This window comes from Tamandua tetradactyla, chromosome 4, assembly GCF_023851605.1.
Source record: "Tamandua tetradactyla isolate mTamTet1 chromosome 4, mTamTet1.pri, whole genome shotgun sequence".
NCBI classification, from domain to species: Eukaryota; Metazoa; Chordata; class Mammalia; order Pilosa; family Myrmecophagidae; genus Tamandua; species Tamandua tetradactyla.
The window spans coordinates 186,357,517-186,376,713 of record NC_135330.1 but is presented as its reverse complement, the minus strand read 5'-3'; the positions used below and the strand labels follow the sequence as shown (position 1 = coordinate 186,376,713).

Here is a 19,197-nt window from a genome sequence, read left to right as displayed (position 1 = left end):
AAGTTTCATTTATAATATATGTACTAAATTTACTTGCAATATAGTAATCTGAAAATATAAATTGCCATAAAATACATTCTAGTCATATAAAAGGTAAGCTATTACAAATATTGGCCCTAGTTAAAAAACAAATTGGCTCTAATTTATCTCATGTTTTAGAGGAAGGCCAGTGTTTGGTGCAGAGAAGAGGGGTAATAGTCATAAGAATCAGGAAACCTAGGCTCAAATACCTACTTTCATTGCTATTAAGTAATAGAATTATCTGAAATAAAGTAAATTTTCCTCCAGTGACAATATTGTATTGTAATTCTAAGCTGGGTCAACTGAACAACTGCATCCCCAATATACAAGCTAACTGAAGATAACACAAATGGCTCATTCATCTTCTATATGTCTCCCTCTTTCTCGCAATACAGAGTTCTTCAAATGGGTGCTCATTTCAGAAAATATTTGTTAAATGAATTAGTATTTATGAGTCTTTAAGTACATGTCAAACTTATTAAAATTTATCTATGAAACTAGAGTTTATAGCTACAAATACATCATTTTTTCAGTTCTGTAGAATTTTGTAAAGAATCAACTGAAGAAAAATAATCAAATGAAGAAGAAATGCTCTGATTTGGAGATTGGAAACTTAAAACGCTTTTCAGCAAATTAATCTCTAAATGTATTGAAGTTACTAAGTTTAAAGCTATGTTAGAACTTTAAACAAAGTTATTTCATTTTTACAATGCCATTTTCATGAAATTCTTACTATTTCATTTCTAAACGAATCACCAGCAATCTTATTGAAAGATCCATCCAGAAATTCAATATTTCTATTACATTGTAAGTTTCATGAAGGTAGAGATATTTGTCTGTTTTCCTTACTGATATTGTCCTAGTGTCTAGAAAAACACCTAGCACAATGTACTCAATAAGCTTTTCAAAGGAGCATTTTTCCTTCATAGAAAGAAAAAGTCTACAGTTTAAAAACCATCTCTTCCTAGTATCTCCCCATTTATTTCATTTCTTTTTTTTTTAAATTTCAAAGTATCTTTAAATGATTTGTCATTCTAAATGTTTGTTAGTATCTTAAAGATCTTCAACACCAAAATAAATTTTTTTATTTTAGACACTGAACTTATTTTAAAGTTATGAATATAGTTGTACCAAATACATGCAGTATAGGTAGAGGGAGAAAACAAAAAAGCAAGAAGAAATACAACCTATGCTTGATAACTGTTCTTTACATGGAAGAGCTGCTCTGAATAGGGAAAGAGTAAAGTACAGTGGTTTCAAAGTTTGGTGCCTGGACCAGCAGCCTAAGCATCATTTAGGAATTTGCTAGAAATGAAAACTCTCAGGCTCTTGCCCAGTCCAAGCATGAGAAACTCTGGAAATGAGGCCCAGCAATCTGTGTTTTTATCAGCCCTCCAGGTCATTCTACGGGTACAGAAAAAAACCCTACTATGATAATAAAATAATGTACAATGATTATATGGATACTTTATTTAAATATGCCTATGGTTAAGCTGATTAAGATATCCATTGCTGGTGGTTCTAAAACAAAATTTTTATTTGCTTCCTTTAAAAAAATTGTGTAAATTGACTCAATTAAAAAAAAATATGAGAAAGTAAATGCTGAGAAACTCAAGGAATGTATCACTGAAAAGATAACATTCAGACTGTGTATCTTGAAAGGAGTTTGCCAGTCAGAGCAGCAGAGGAACGGCACTCTAGGGAGAGCATGCATGATTTTACAGGCAAGCATACAGCTGGAAAAATTTCAGTGTGTCTGGAATGTAGGAATGGGGAATGGCACAAGAGTGGTAGGTTAAAATTTTTAAGTAAACAGATGATCTTATGAGAATTTCATTTGAGAATTAGAATTTATAAAAGGAAAAAGGAAATTCTAGAAATAAAATACACAATAATTGAAATTACGAACACAATAGATAAACATAAGAGACATACAGGAACACAGTGAAAAGATCTAATATAAATGTAACTAGAGTTAACAGCAGATTAGATACAGCTGAAAAGAGGACTGGTACCAGTTGTAAATGTCAATTCTTGTGAGTCATGTTAAGTTTTATCTTATTGGTACTTATCTACACTATGGGATGGTGCGGGGGGGGTTGAAAAATTTTAATAAGAGACAGGATTAAATTTACTCTTTACATAGTAATCCTGGGATTTCTTCTTCTGATTAGAACAGACTAGCTAACAGCAGACCATTTTCTCAGAAAGAACATCTAGAAAATGTAAACAAAATACTAAAAGTATTTTTTGAAGACACTGCTACCAAAGTAAGCAGATGTTGAAGGCTAAGATCCCAGAAAATGTTCAGACTAAATAAAAGACAGCCAAAGAAAAGGCTGAAAAGCACAGAAAACAATGTAAGAGACATATAGGAACACAATGAAAAGATCTAATATAAATGTAACTAGAGTTCCCAGAAGGGAAGAGAGAATACAAGAAACAAGCAATATTTCTACCATTAAACATGCTGACTCATTTTTTTTTAAGGGCAGAAAATTTTAAAATACTAGATTCAATATGCCTTGGTTAAAAAATGAATAATTTGTTTTTCTTGTAAAGGGTTTTTGATAACTTAAAAGAAAACCACTGGATGTCCTTAGGTCGGTAGTTATAATTCTACAAAGTAAACTTGAAGAGAAAAACCCAAACATTATTCTCCCACTACTGACATTCTTTTTCTTTCTTACTTTCTTGGAAAGTTCTATAAAACTGCCAAGAAGTTCCCTGAGCTTACCTCAAAACTGACTGCTGATAATACTGGTTATTCCATAGAAGCTTATTAACTCTTTACACAACCTTCACAGCTATTAATTAAAGGTTTTCTATCAAAAGCCATTGCTATTTTCAATCTCTAAGTTTTATGAAATACGTTTCATTTTGAACAAGAATTAAAATATTTTAGTCTTTACTTTTATATGGTATCATGATTAAAAATATATTTTATTGCACACTGATGTTCATAGCAGCATTATTCACAATTGCTAAAAGATGGAAACAATTCAAGAGTCCATCAAAAGATGAGTGGATGAACAAAATGTGGTATATACATATGATGGAATATTATGCAGTAGTAAGAAGGAATGAGGTCCTGAAGCATGTGAAAACATGGAAGAAACTTGAGGACATAATGCCGAGTGAAATAAGCCAGACACAAAACAGATACTGTATCATTTCACTAATATGAACTAACTAGAACATGTAAACTTAGAGCCTTAAAATGTAGAAGACAGGGTACCTAGAGATAAACAGAAGCTAGAGAAGGGGGAACAGTTTCCTAATTTGTACAGAATTGTTAATGAGGTTGAACTTAAATGTTTGGGAATGGACAGAGGTGACAGTAGCTCATTATTGGGATTATAATTAATAATGCTTTATTCTAGGTGAATTTGATTGAAAGTGGTTGTTTAAACTCATGTATGTAAATAAGTTCTTTCATGAACTAACACAAATGTAAAAAAGCAATAATAATAAAAATAGAGGGGTATATGGGAAAAAACATAGCTATTGCAAACTATGGCCTATAATTAACAGTAATATTTTAATGTTCTTTCACCAACAGTAACAAATTTATCACACCAATACTACAGGTTAATAATAGGAGGGAATAAAGGTATTTGGGAGGATTTGGATTTCATTTTTTATTCTTATTTCTGTTCTGGAGTAATAAAAATGGCTAAAGTTGATCATGGGGATATATGCCCAAGTATGTAATGATACTGTAAGCCAGTGATTGTATACTTTAGATAGTTTGTGTGGTGTGTGACTATCAATAGAATTTGAAAGAAAAAAAGTGTTTCTTAAAAATATAAAGCACTTGAATAGAAATAACTCATAGCAGTTAAACTCCTCGCGATAAAGTATAGAGGGAAAGAAAGCTGTTCTCCAATATTTATATCCAAAACACAAAATACAAAGCACAAACAATAGCAATAATAAAGAAACTCTTAAAAGAATTAACAAAGTCATTCAGAAATTAAAATGTCCATTTAAACATACTTGGTAGAATTAAAACATATTTCATATTTTAAGTTTCTAATCTATAAACTATTCTAAAAAGGCTATATAAATATAACTCTTCTAATAAAAGGAACACACGTTTTTTTGTTCAAATAAATAGGTCATTGTATAATTTTTCTTTACATGTTCAATGAATGTATATCCAATATTTCTATTTTTAAAACTAAGATATAAACCATCTTATTATTGAAACTGACAAAAGGTCATTTAAAGTTAAGATTAAATTCAGTTATAAATGGAAAAACAAATAATGAAAATAAACATGGTTAGTTTTTGTTTGTTTGTTTTTATTAAAAAAAATTAACTAACAACATTTAGAAATCATTCCATTCTACATATGCAATCAGTGATTCTTAATATCATCACATAGATGTATGATCATCATTTCTTAGTACATTTTCATCGATTTAGAAAAAGAAATAGCAAGACAACAGAAAAAGAAATAAAATGATAATAAAGAGAAAAAAATAAAAATAAAAAATACAAAAAATATATATGAAAAAAAAAACAAACTATAGCTCAGATGCAGCTTCATTCAAACATGGTTAATTTTTTTCCCCAAAAAAACCCCCCACCATTATGAAAACAGATACATCCTCTGTTTGGTTTTCTTCTCTGACTGGTGCTATCTGGCAATTGGCTTCTCTTGCCAAGTCTGTTCCTAAGGTCATCACTGGCCCCTAAACAAACTCCTTCATTTCTTTACCTGCTGCTTTTTTGGGCAGAGTTTTCTCTATTACAAAGATAACTACAAATGACATCACCATCATAAATAACCAGATTTTAGCATCTAAAGAAAAGTATTTAGAATCAGCTACAGAATCTTTTGCCTTGAATTGTAAATAAAGTAGTCTTTATCAAATGAATAACCCAAACCTTTTTAAACTAATGTGTTCATTTCAAACTAAGATTTTATTATACGTACCTCTTCATACTTACAATAGACAAACAAAAGAAACATAAAATGAAAGCAGCAATGTTGAAAAGAAAACAGAAATAGTATTTCTGATATTAAAAACTTGAAAATACAAATGGAAAAGATATTTTGAATGACAACTAGGAAAGCAACACAATAAAAAAAGCTTTAAAGGAACTTTAATAAGAAAAAATTATGAGTTTATTCCTTAATGGACACAATTTTTAAAACAAGAAGTATGGCAATTCAAACAATTTAAAAATAAAGTGTTAAAAGAAAATTGGGGACTTCCGGAGAAGATGGCGGCTTAGTAAGGCGCGCGGGTCTTAGTTCCTCCTCTAGAACAACTACTAAAGAACTAGAAACAGTACAGAACAGCTCCTGGAGCCACGACAGAGACCAGACACACAGCGTACCCCATTCTGGAATGGCTGGACCAGCTAAGAGTCTCTGCTGCGGTGAGGTACCCGAGAGGCGCGCGCTTCCCCGGGCCGCGGCGGCTGGCGGCCGGAGCTCCCTTCCTCCTTCCCGGGCCGGCTGGGAGCTTTGGATCAGGTTCCCCAAGCCGCGGTGGCCGGCGCCCCTCCCCACGCGCGACTTCCCGGGCCAGCTGGGAGACTTGGAGCGGCAGTCCCCCAACCCGCGGTGGCTGGCGACCGGAGCCCCTTCCACACACGCAGCTTCCCGGGCCGGCTGGGAGATTTGGATTGGCAGTTCCCCAAGCCGCGGTGGCCGGCGCCCCTCCCCCACGCGCAGCTTACCGAGCCGGCTGGGAGCCTCGGAAAAGCGGTCCCCCAAGCCGCGGTGGCCGGCGACCGCAGCCACTTCCACACACGCAATTCCCGGGCCAACTGGGAGCATCGGAATAGTGGTTCCCCAAGCCGCAGTGGCTGGCACCCCTCCCCGACAGGTGACTTCCCGGAGGGAAAGGAAAGAGTCTCCAACAGTAGTAGAGACTGAGCCCAACCTAACACCAATAGTGGCATTAATGAACAACTTCTGACTACGAAAAACAGGCCCTCAGCTCAGGTGAAACTGATCAAGGCGAAAATCGCCAATTGGGCTAAATGAAAAAGAGGAAAGGGGGCGAAACAGAGCCTTCTGCGGCTGTTTCTATGGAGGCTTCGTTGCCTCTGGGCTCAGCGCTGGGATTACATAGGTTACAACTGCCCCGAACACAGAAACAGGCTGCTTTCAGGGCTCTCTACCACCTGAATCTTCCCCATGGGAGGGGTGAAACACAACTCAGGTGGAATCCCTCTCTCAAGGAACTCAGATCCCAGGACTTCACAATTTGAAGCCATTAAAACCAACCTACAACCTTTCCTCTGTCTCCACCACACACCCAGCAGCGAGAGTCTTCCAAAGTAAAAGGAGCCACAAAATCTTTTGCTGGTGGGACCCACAGACAGACAAGCACCACATACTGGGCAAGATAAGAAAAACAGAGCCCAGAGACTTCACAGGAAAGTCTTTCCACCTGCTGGGTCCCACACTCAGGGAAATCTGATTAAATGCCCAGACGTCAGCAAAAAATAACGAAATCACACCAGGAAAACTGAAGATATGGCCCAGTCAAAGGAACAAACCAATAGCTCAAATGAGATACAGAAGCTGAGACAACTAATTCTGAATATACGAACAGAAATGGAAAACCTCTTCAAAAACCAAATCAATAAATTGAGGGAGGACATGAAGAAGGTATGGGATCAACAAAAAGAAGAAATGGAAAGTCTGAAAAAACAAATCACAGAACTTATGGGAATGAAAGACACAGTAGAAGAGATGAAAAAAACAATGGAAACCTACAATGGTAGATTTAAAGAGACAGAGGATAGAATTAGTGAACTGGAGGATGGAACATCTGAAATCCAAAAAGAAACAGAAACTATAGGGAAAAGAACGGAAAAATTTGAGCAGGGGCTCAGGGAATTGAATGATAATATGAAGCGCACAAATATACATGTTGTGGGTGTCCCAGAAGGAGAAGAGAAGGGAAAAGGAGGAGAAAAACTAATGGAAGAAATTTTCACTGAAAATTTCCCAACTCTTATGAAAGACCTAAAATTACAGATCCAAGAAGTGCAGCACACCACAAAGAGAATAGACCCAAATAGGCATTCTCCAAGACACTTACTAGTTAGAATGTCAGAGGTCAAAGAGAAAGAGAGGATCTTGAAAGCAGCAAGACAAAAACAATCCATCACATACAAGGGAAACCCAATAAGACTATGTGTATGTAGATTTCTCAGCAGAAACCATGGAAGCTAGAAGACAGTGGGATGATATATTTAAATTACTAAAACAGAAAAACTGCCAACCAAGATTTCTATCTCCAGCAAAATTGTGCTTCAAAAATTAGGGAGAAATTAAAACATTTTCAGACAAAAAGTCACTGAGAGAATTTGTGACTAAGAGACCAGTTCTGCAAGAAATACTAAAGGGAGCACTAGAGTCAGATATGAAAAGACAGAAGAGAGAGGTATGGAGAAGAGTGTAGAAAGAAGGAAAATCAGATATGATATATATAATACAAAAGGCAAAATGGTAGAGGAAAGTATTACCCAAACAGTAATAACACTAAATGTTAATGGACTGAATTCCCCAATCAAAAGACATAGACTGGCAGAATGGATTAAAAAAAAGGATCCTTCTATATGCTGTCTACAGGAAACACATCTTAGACCCAAAGATAAACATAGGTTGAAAGTGAAAGGTTGGGAAAAAATATTTCATGCAAATACAACCAGAAAAGAGAAGGAGTAGCTATACTAATATCCAACAAGTTAGACTTCAAATGTAAAACAGTTAAAAGAGACAAAGAAGGATACTATCTACTAATAAAAGGAACAATTAAACAAGAAGACATAACAATCATAAATATTTACGCACCGAATCAGAATGCCCCAAAATACATGAGGAATACACTGCAAACACTGAAAAGGGAAATAGACATATCTACCATAATAGTTGGAGACTTCAATTCGCCACTCTCATCAATGGACAGAACATCTAGACAGAGGATCAATAAAGAAACAGAGAATTTGAATATTACAATAAATGAGCTAGACTTAACAGATATTTAAGTCCCACAACAGCAGGATACACCTTTTTCTCAAGGGCTCATGGATCATTCTCAAAGATAGACCATATGCTGGGTCACAAAGCAAGTCTTAACAAATTTAAAAAGATTGAAATCATACACAACACTTTCTCGGATCATAAAGGAATGAAGTTGGAAATCAATAATAGGTGGAGTGCCAGAAAATTCACAAATACGTGGAGGCTCAACAACACACTCTTAAACAACGAGTGGGTCAAGGAAGAAATTACAAGAGAAATCAGTAAATATCTCAAGGCGAATGAAAATGAAAACACAACATATCAAAACCTATGGGATGCAGCAAAGGCACTGCTAAGAGGGAAATTTATTGCCCTAAATGCCTATATCAGAAAAGAAGAAAAGGCAAAAATGCAGGAATTAACTGTCCACTTGGAAGAACTGGAGAAAGAACAGCAAACTAACCCCAAAGCAAGCAAAAGGAAAGAAATAACAAAGATTAGAGCAGAAATAAATGAAATTGAGAACATGAAAACAATAGAGAAAATCAATAAGACCAGAAGTTGGTTCTATGAGAAAATCAACAAGATTGATGGGCCCTTAGCAAGACTGACAAAAAGAAGAGAGAGGACGCAAATAAATAAGATCAGAAATGGAAGAGGAGACATAACCACTGACCTCACAGAAATAAAGGAGGTAATAACAGGATACTATGAACAACTTTACGCTAATAAACACAACAATTTAGATGAAATGGACAAGCTCCTAGAAAGGCATGAACAACCAACCTTGACTCAAGAAGAAATAGACGACCTCAACAAACCAATCACAAGTAAAGAAACTAAATCAGTCATTCAAAAGCTTCCCAAAAAGAAAAGTCCAGGACCAGACGGCTTCACATGTGAATTCTACCAAACATTCCAGAAAGAATTAGTACCAACTCTGCTCAAACTCTTCAAAAAAATCAAAGTGGAGGGAATGCTACCTAATTCATTCTATGAAGCCAACATCACCCTCATACCAAAACCAGGCAAAGATATTACAAAAAAAGAAAACTACAGACCAATCTCTCTAATGAATATAGATGCAAAAATCCTCAACAAAATTCTAGCAAATCGAATCCAGCAACACATTAAAAGAATTATATTTCATAACCAAGTAGGATTCATCCCAGGTATGCAAGGATGGTTCAACATAAGAAAATCAATTAATGTAATACACCATATCAACAAATCAAAGCAGAAAAATCACATGATCATCTCACTTGATGCAGAGAAGGCATTTGACAAAATTCAACATCCTTTCCCGTTGAAAACACTTCAAAAGATAGGAATACAAGGTAACTTCCTTAAAATGATAAAGGGAATGTATGAAAAACCCACAGCTAATATCATCCTCAATGGGGAAAAATTGAAAACTTTCCCCCTAAGATCAGGAACAAGACAAGGATGTCCACTATCACCACTATTATTCAACACTGTGTTGGAGGTTCTAGCCAGAGCAATTAGACAAGAAAAAGAAATACAAGGCATCAAAATTGGAAAGGAAGAAGTAAAACTATCACTGTTTGCAGACGATATGATACTATACGTCGAAAACCCGGAAAAATCCACAACAAAACTACTAGAGCCAATAAATGTGTACAGCAAAGTAGCAGGTTACAAGATCAACATTCAAAAATCTGTAGCGTTTCTATACACTAGCAATGAACAAGCTGAGGGGGAAATCAAGAAACGAATTCCATTTACAATTGCAACTAAAAGAATAAAATACCTAGGAATAAATTTAACTAAAGAGATAAAAGACCTATAGAAAGAAAACTACAAAAAACTGTTAAAAGAAATCACAGAAGACCTAAATAGATGGAAGGGCATACCGTGTTCATGGATTGGAAGACTAAATATAGTTAAGATGTCAATCCTACCTAAACTGATTTACAGATTCAATGCAATACCAATCAAAATCCCAACAACTTATTTTTCAGAAATAGAAAAAACAATAAGCAAATTTATCTGGAAGGGCAGGGTGCCCCGAATTGCTAAAAGTATCTTGAGGAAAAAAAACAAAGCGGGAGGTCTCACGCTGCCTGACTTTAAGGCATATTATAAAGCCCCAGTGGTCAAAACAGCATGGTATTGGCATAAAGATAGATATATCGACCAATGGAATCGAACAGAATGCTCAGATATAGACCCTCTCATCTATGGACATTTGATCTTTGATAAGGCAGTCAAGCCAATTCACCTGGGACAGAACAGTCTCTTCAATAAATGGTGCCTAGAGAACTGGATATCCATATGCAAAAGAATGAAAAAGGACCCGTATCTCACACCCTATACAAAAGTTAACTCAAAATGGATCAAAGATCTAAACATTAGGTCTAAGACCATAAAACACTTAGAGGAAAATGTTGGGAGATATCTTATGAAACTTACAATTGGAGGCGGTTTTATGGACCTTAAACCCAAAGCAAGAACACTGAAGAAGGAAATAAACAAATGGGAGCTCCTCAAAATTAAACACTTTTGTGCACCAAAGAACTTCATCAAGAAAGTAGAAAGACAGCCTACACATGGGAGACAATATTTGGAAATGACATATCAGATAAAGGTCTACTATCCAGAATTTATAAAGAGATTGTTCAACTCAACAACAAAAAGACAGCCAACCCAATTACAAAATGGGAAAAAGACTTGAACGGACACCTCTCAGAAGAGGAAATACAAATGGCCAAAAGGCACATGAAGAGATGCTCAATGTCCCTGGCCATTAGAGAAATGCAAATCAAAACCACAATGAGATATCATCTCACACCCACCAGAATGGCCATTATCAACAAAACAGAAAATGACAAGTGCTGGAGAGGATGTAGAGAAAGAAGCACACTTATCCACTGTTGGTGGGAATGTCAAATGGTGCAACCACTGTGGAAGGCAGTTTGGCGGTTCCTCAAAAAGCTGAATATAGAATTGCCATACGACCCAGCAATACCATTGCTGGGAATCTACTCAAAGGACTTAAGGGCAAAGACACAAACGGACATTTGCACACCAATGTTTATAGCAGCGTTATTTACAATTGCAAAGAGATGGAAACAGCCAAAATGTCCATCAACAGACGAGTGGCTAAACAAACTGTGGTATATACATACGATGGAATATTATGCAGCTTTAAGACAGTATAAATTTATGAAGCATGTAATAACATGGATGGACCTAGAGAACATTATACTGAGTGAGTCTAGCCAAAAACTAAAGGACAAATACTGTATGGTCCCACTGATGTGAACTGACACTCGAGAACAAACTTGGAATATGTCATTGGTAACAGAGTCCAGCAGGAGTTAGAAACAGGGTAAGATAATGGGTAATTGGAGCTGAAGGGATACAGACTGTGCAACAGGACTAGATACAAAAACTCAAAAATGGACAGCACAATACTACCTAATTGTAATGTAATTATGTTAAAACACTGAATGAAGCTGCATCTGAGCTATAGTTTTTTTTGTTTGCGTCTGTGTTTTTTTATATATATTTTTCGTATTTTTGTATTTTTATTTTTTTCTCTATATTATCATTTTATTTCTTTTTCTGTTGTCTTGCTATTTCTTTTACTAAATCGATGCAAATGTACTAAGAAATGATGATCATACATCTATGTGATGATATTAAGAATTACTGATTGCATATATAGAATGGAATGATTTCTAAATGTTGTGTTAGTTAATCTTTTTTTTAATTAATAAAAAAAGAAAATTGGTACACATGGTTTTCTATATACTCTATAATAGTGTTTCTCATACACACAAATAATTGTTTTAGTACATAGACCACTTGAACACGGTAATAAAAACCAATTTGTTATACTTCACTTATTTGAAATGTAACTAAGAAGTTAGGATTTAGGGGATGATTATGATTACTGAATCATTATACAGATATATATATATTTTACTTTCTGGTATAAATTTAGAATTCACAGATGAAATACTTGAAATCTCTGAAACGTAATCCAGTTCCCCTGATCTCTGATAATGATTGCATACCGTTTATCTTGTGCCCTAGTGACTGTAAAAAGCCTCGTGGCTGTACCCCTTTTATCCAGTTTTTTGACTTTATAAGAGTTTTATGATCACTTAAACATTTGTTAATAAAGGGCCTTGAGTCAGTCCAGAACTAACCCACCCTGATTTCAGGGCTATCTTGATAGATAAAACAGTCCTGCCTGATAAGCAGTAACTTTAAGTGAAGCATGTAATCAATCTGCACATGCTCAATAATTAGATCATCTCTAACCTCATCATCTCAAGCCACTTGTGCTTATTATCCTAAAACCTGGCCATCTTTTGATACTATACAACTATCAGAATTACTGCAGTTCTTGGAGACAGATGTTTAGGCAATAGGCTATCTGATCTCTTGCTTCACCCCTAGCAGTAAACTCTTTCTCTCTTGAAACTCTGGTGTCTCAGGAATTGGTCATTTGAGCACATTAGGCTGAGAACCCAATGCTCGGTATCAGACAAACAATGTTTGAGTCATCAGTGGCATTATTAATGACAAAGAGTGGTGATGATCAAATGATAGCAGATATTAAAATAGTTCGAAGTGACTTCAGTGCTGTGTAAATGCCAAGAAGCAAGCACTCATATATGTACTAGAACCACCACAGGGTACTGTACTAATTATCATGTAATTACAACATAAATGCCAGGTTGCTTCATTTTACTCTCATATTCTATGAGTAGATGGTATTTTTGTCCACTCTTCTTAAAAATGGTTGGTCAAAGAGGGAGAAGAGTGAAATGAGACAAAATAAAGTGTCAATGGCTGAGAGATTCCAGAGTCGAGAGGTTATCCTGGAGGTTATTCTTACGCATTAAGTAGATATCACCTTGTTAGTCAAGATGTAATGGAGAGGTTGGAGGGAATTGCCTGAAAATGTAGAGCTGTGTTCCAGTAGTCATGTTTCTTGAAGATGATTGTATGATATAGCTTTCACAATGTGACTGTGGTTGTGAAAACCTTGTGTCTGATGCTCTTTTTATCTACTTTATCAACAGAAAAGTAAACATACAGAATAAAAAATAAATAGGGGGAACAAATATTAAAATAAATTTAATAGACTGAAATGCTAGTGATCAATGAAAGGGAGGGGTAAGGGGTATGGCATGTATAAATTTTTTTCTGTTTTCTTTTTATTTCTTTTTCTGAATAGATGTAAATGTCCTAAGAAATGATGAAGATGATGAATATGCAACTATGTGATGATACTGTGAATTACTGATTATATGTAGAACAGAATGATCAAAAGTTAAGAATGTTTGCATTTGTTTGGTATTTTTAAAAAAATTAAAATTAAAAAAAAAATGACTGGTCAACCTCATGAGATATATTATCCAATATTCCAAATGAGAAAACAAAGGCACAGAGAAATGAAACCTTTCCCCTGGGTTCTAGAGCTGGTCAGTGGTAGATCCCAGAATGGAGCCAGGTCACCTGGCCCCCACAAAAATGGTGGTTGGGAAGAGTTTCGTTTGTATAGATGTACTATGGTTTGTTCATTCACAAAGGGACAGATATTTGAATCATTTCCACTTTTTTTTTTAACCATTACAAAGTGTAGCCTTGCATTTTTCTTGCTTATGCTTAGTATTTGTAAGACAGAGTTTCTCTGTGCTTTGGTTTCCATCACCCTCCATATCACTCGTCGTAAGCATAGAAAACAGTCTGTAACTGCAAGGAGGAGGACTTTCTCTGCTTCATTTACTCACTTCTGTATTGTTTGGATTTGTTACAATGAGCATGTAATTGAAAAAGAAAAATTTTATAAAAGCAAAAATAAATAAATAAAAAGGTTGGTCATTCCTGTCATCTCCCAGACAAGAGAATGCTCCTTAACTAAGAGGAAAAACTGAAAACAAAGGCTTGGAACACGATGTAGGGAAGACTTTGTGGCTTTCACTGGCCCTTGCTCTCTGGGTCTCAACCTAAAAAGGAGCTAAGTTTTTACCTGCAGGTACATATGGTGCTTACTGTTGGTTTTATAAACTAGAATAGCAGTTTCATTCTATGTGCATTCTCTTGTTACTTCCTCTTTCCTTGTAATTTGTTGAAGTTCTCTGGTCTTGTCTCAGTGTGTTTCAGGTCATAGGGTGAGCCATGTGAGGCAGGCTATTAAAAGTGGTAGCACATGCCCACTTCCACCTATGTTAGTATGGAAGCAGTGCTACTAGAGAGAGATCCCTTAGGGTTAGCAATAAGAAGCTTTTATTCCCAATGCAATGTAATAAACCAAATACATATACCAATATAAGGGAAGTATATAAAGTTTCCCTGGTGACAAGGGTGGGAAAGAAGCATTAGGGGTGTATTCAGGCCTCATCTCCATGCTCCCTACATATAATCTCTAACTCTGTAAAATCCTAGGCTTTCAGGGAACAGTTTGGAAATGTATAGAGGAAAGTTACTCTTGACAAGAATATGATTTGGTAATTTAGCAACCATACTTCAAATGAAAATTATTCACATTTAAGAAACAGGACAAACCGAAGTTAAAATAAAGTAATACTATATTTACGGAAATTAAATTAGAAAGATAAATAAAAACGTTATTCAACTTCACATGTTACTTCAAAGATGACAATATTCTAGAACAGAGTTTCCTGATTTTATTGCCATGACCAACTGACTTGAAATTCTACCTAAAATATGTTTTTAAAACTTACTTGGTTAAAGTCCTTTTGTCTCAAGTATGTAATTGCTTTATTTATTTCTAGATCATTTGCTAGCTCTACATATTGAGAGGCTTTCACAACTTCAACACACCTAAAAATGTAAAGAGTGAAAATAAAATAATTAATGATTATTTTGTTTTAGTTTTGTTGAGTGACATTTCAAAGGCTTGTTAAAGTTTCCCTAGTGTTATGTAAGGCTAAGTACTTGATTTCCTCCTATGGAGGCCTTCATTTACTGAATTTTTCAGTTATATACTAATTTCATTACCCAATTTTTCATTATATTATCACCACTTCTAATAACTTATGGAATTTTAAATAAAAATTGAACTGCTATCATCCATAGAATTGTACAACACAAACAGTGAACCCTGGAGTAAACCACTATTGTTAATAGTACAATTACAAAAACGTACTTTCATCAATTGTAGCAAATGTAGCAATCAATGTTAGTAATAGGGTAGTATAGGGGAATTCTGTATTTTGTGCATGATTTTTCTGTAAACCTACAACTTCTCAAATAAAAAATACGTGTAGATATTTGCATAATTTTTAATGTATATCTATACATATACATTAGAGTACATATATACATAAATATATACGATATATTCAAAACACATCTATATATATGCACATACACATACATTCATATTCACATATACATATGGCAATTTCTGAAAAATTGTGTAAGAAAGTTTCATCAATACACAAAAAATCTTTCTTCAAAGTTACTAAAAATTGAATTTGCACTAGGCTTTCCGTGTTTTCTGAAATCTGGCAACTTCATTGAAATAAATGCCAAGTTCCATCTAGGGAAATGGATGCCTACCTATGTAACACATAATCTCTTATCAAATGGTAACACATTTGCCCTAAGTACTTAGCTTGGGAGATGACATGAAAAAAAAAGAAATATATCATACTAAAGTTTTTAAAGCTACCTACATTAATATTAACATATAATATTAACTGCTTGATAAGTCCAAATCAATATTCTTAATTATTTTATTCACTTTTCCAATAACAATATTAATTTTAAATCAATAAAGTAAACATTATGAAAAGAAAATGCCATATCCAGTTATAGTGAATCTCTCTCTTACCAATCATAACCTATAGCAAAAGACGTTTCAATTACAGGAGCAATGAGTTTTGCAGCTGTCATGATGTATTTTTCGGCCATGGCTTTCCTACATCAAACAAACAAAAAAGTTTATTTAGAAACATGGTAAAAGAATAGTTTGGATTTATTTCTAAAAACTTAAGTATAAACATTATCTATCAAAAATAATACATAAAAATCTACTAAATGATGGACAGTTACATTAGAAATCTGTTTACAAGTCAGGTTAAAAGCCATGATTAGGAAATATGATTAGGAAGGCATTACTGCTTTCTGGGTTATCAATGTTCATTTCTCTTTTTTTCTGGGCTATAACACCTTCTTCTTCTTTTTTTTTTTAACGTGGGCAGGCACCGGGAATCAAACCCAAGTCTCAGGCATGGCAGGCGAGAACTCTGCCTGCTGAGCCACCATGACCCGCCCTATAATACCTTCTTACTAACTGAAAAAAAGGAAGTTATACCGAAGAGACACAAGATTGTGCAATAGAAGTTACATAAAGAATAAACAGTCGGAGGCGCATGGGTGTTTCTGAGGTAGAATGCTTGCCTGCTACGCTGGAGACCTGGATATGATTCCCGGCCTGTGCACCAAATAAAAAAGAGTAAAATTAGCCATTAAAGAAATAATGTGGTAAATATTATCGTTTTACTATTTTTGTACATACATTCTTATAATCTGCTTTCCACTCAATATGCTGTATTAACATGAAGAGACTATCTTTCCAAGTCACTTAACATTTTTTAATGTTATTCTTGCCAATGATTAAAGTTTTTTTGAGATAATTGTAGATTTACATGCATTTGTAAGCAATGATACAGGAGAATCTGCATATCCTTTACCCAGTCATCCAATAGTAACATATTGCAAAACTATGGTACAATATCATAAACAGGATACTGACATTGATAAAGTTAAGATACAGAATATTTCCATCACTAGTCTCCCTCATTTTGCCCTCATATAACTGCACTCACTTTCCCTGTTGCCCCCTACTGCCTCCTTAACCCCTGACAACCATAAATCTGTTCCCCATCCCTATAATTTTGTGATTTAAACATAAGAATGGAATCAAACAGTAATAAGTTCTTGGGATTGGCTTATTTTCATTTAGCACAATTCTCTGGATATTCAATCAAGTTTGTTTCCTTTTTTGTTGTTGAATAATATTCCCTGCTAAATAGATGTATCACAGTTTAACATTCATCTGTTGAAAGAATCTGGGATGTTTCCAGTTTTCAACTATTACAAATAAAGCTGTTATAAAAAAAATAAAGCTGCTATAAAAGTTTGTGTGCAGATTTTTGCGAGAACCAAACCACTTCTCTAGATAAGTGCTTAGGAGTGAAATTGCTAGATAATATGGAAGTTGCATGTTTCCATTTTTTTAGAAACTACTAAATAAAATGTTTTTTCAGAGTGGCTTTAACATTTTATATCCCCATCAGCAATGTATGTGTGATCTCCATTCTCCACATTCTTGTCAACATTTGGTATTATCAGTACTTTTTATTTTAGCTATTCTGCAAAGTGTGTAGTGATAATTTCATTATGGTTTTCAATTGCATTTCCCAAAAGGCTAACGATGTTGAGTACATTTTCATGGGCTTGTCATCTGTATAGTCTCTTTAATGAAATGTTTCTTTATACATACTTTGCCCATTTTATAATTGGAGTGCTTTTTTACTGTTGAAGTTTCGAATTCTTCACATATATTCTATATACTAGTTCTTCGTCGGATAGTGGTTTGCAAATATTTTCTCTCACCCTGTTGTTTGTTTTCTCATTCTCTCAACAGGGTATTTCTCAAAGCACAAAAAAAAGTTTTTCGTTTTGAAGAAGTCCAATTTATCAATTTTTCCTTGTATGGATTATGCTTTGAGGGTTTGGTCTAAATTGCTTGCCTAGCCCTAGATCCCAGAGATTTCCTTTATGTTTTATGCCAAAAGTTTTTTGTTGTTGTTGTTGTTGTTTTGAAAGCTTTGAGATATAATTCACATACTATACAATTCACCCGTTTAAAGTGTGCAATTCAATGGTTGTTAGTACATTACAAATATGTGTAACCATCACCACAATTTAAGAATGTTCACCTCAAAAAGAAACCCCGTACCCTTTAACTATCTTCCCCTATTTCCCCCATCTTGGTTTGGAACTCGGTGTGGTTCTAAACCACAGTGAGATTGTGTTGAATCTGTAGATTGATTTTGAGAATGCTATCACCTTAACAATATTAAATTTTTCAATCCATGAGCAAAGGATGTCTTTCCATTTATTTATATTGCTTAATTTCCTTCAACAATGTTTATGAGTTTTCGGATCAAGTTTTGCACCTTTTCTTGTTAATATTCCTAAATATTTACATTTTGATGCAATTGTAGAGGAATTTTCTTAACTTTATTTTCAGATAGTTCACTGCTAGTATATAGAAGTACACTTCATTTTGGTATACTGAGAACTACGTAAACTTGCTGAACTTGTTTGTAATTCTAGTAATTTTTTAGTGTAGTCTTAGTATTTCCACATGTAAGATATTGTCATCTATCAACACAGACAGTTTCACTTCTTCCTTTTCAATGTGGATATCTTTCTTTCATTTTCTTGCCTAATTTCCCTACCTAGAATTTCCCTAGTACAATGTTGAAGAAAGGTAGCAAGAGCAGAGACTCTGAGCCCATCCCCAATAAGACAGCATTATGAACACTTTCAGGGCTCTGTCTCCCACAAGAACTTTGAACAACAGGAAGAAGTGGCAAAAAACATATCCCTCTTAGCTCCAGAAAACAGTTAAAGGATTACAGTAACAGAAACAAGAAAAAGCTACGCAAAAGCAGTAGGATTTTGTGTTGCCCTGGCTGGCAACTTCTCTGCTCCCTCAAGAGTGGAACAGAGCTGGCCCATGTTCCCAGTGTGGGTTCCTGGTCCCAGTTCTGGAGGGAGCAGAATAACCCTCCTGCACATCCTGGGAGGAAATATGTCTGCCCCAATCTGCTTGGTGGTGGCCTGAGGGACCTGCTGTCCTATAATCTGCTCTGTGTGTAGAAGGCATGTCACTGAGCCCTCCTACAGAACACTGTGGGAGAACAGTCAACTAGCTGGTTGGGACAAGGGATTGCTGATTATAGGACATACAGAGTAGTTGCCAGGGACTGAGAAAAAGTGTTTCCTAGGGAAGAAGGTAATTTGTATGTATGTAAATGGGTGACTTCCTAGTGCCACATGTGCATGCCCAAGATGCACTGCAGAAAGGACATGGGAGGCAACTATGCTTTGGCTATTGAGCTATTCTCTAAATTCATGGTATCTGAGGGAGAACA

At 35.1% G+C, this 19,197-nt stretch overlaps 1 protein-coding gene across 5 annotated transcripts in view; it reads right to left on the bottom strand.

The window, feature by feature from the left end:
• IFT88 (intraflagellar transport 88) overlaps positions 1–19,197 on the bottom strand; it is a 174,550-nt gene that overhangs the window by 107,002 nt on the left and 48,351 nt on the right. For all 5 annotated transcript variants that reach the window (XM_077158807.1, XM_077158806.1, XM_077158805.1 and 2 more), the window contains 2 exons: positions 15,861–15,947; positions 14,746–14,845 (listed from right to left, as the gene is read on the bottom strand). In XM_077158807.1, the coding sequence (XP_077014922.1) occupies positions 14,746–14,845; positions 15,861–15,947 (187 nt within the window). The remainder of the gene's footprint in view (positions 1–14,745; positions 14,846–15,860; positions 15,948–19,197) is intronic.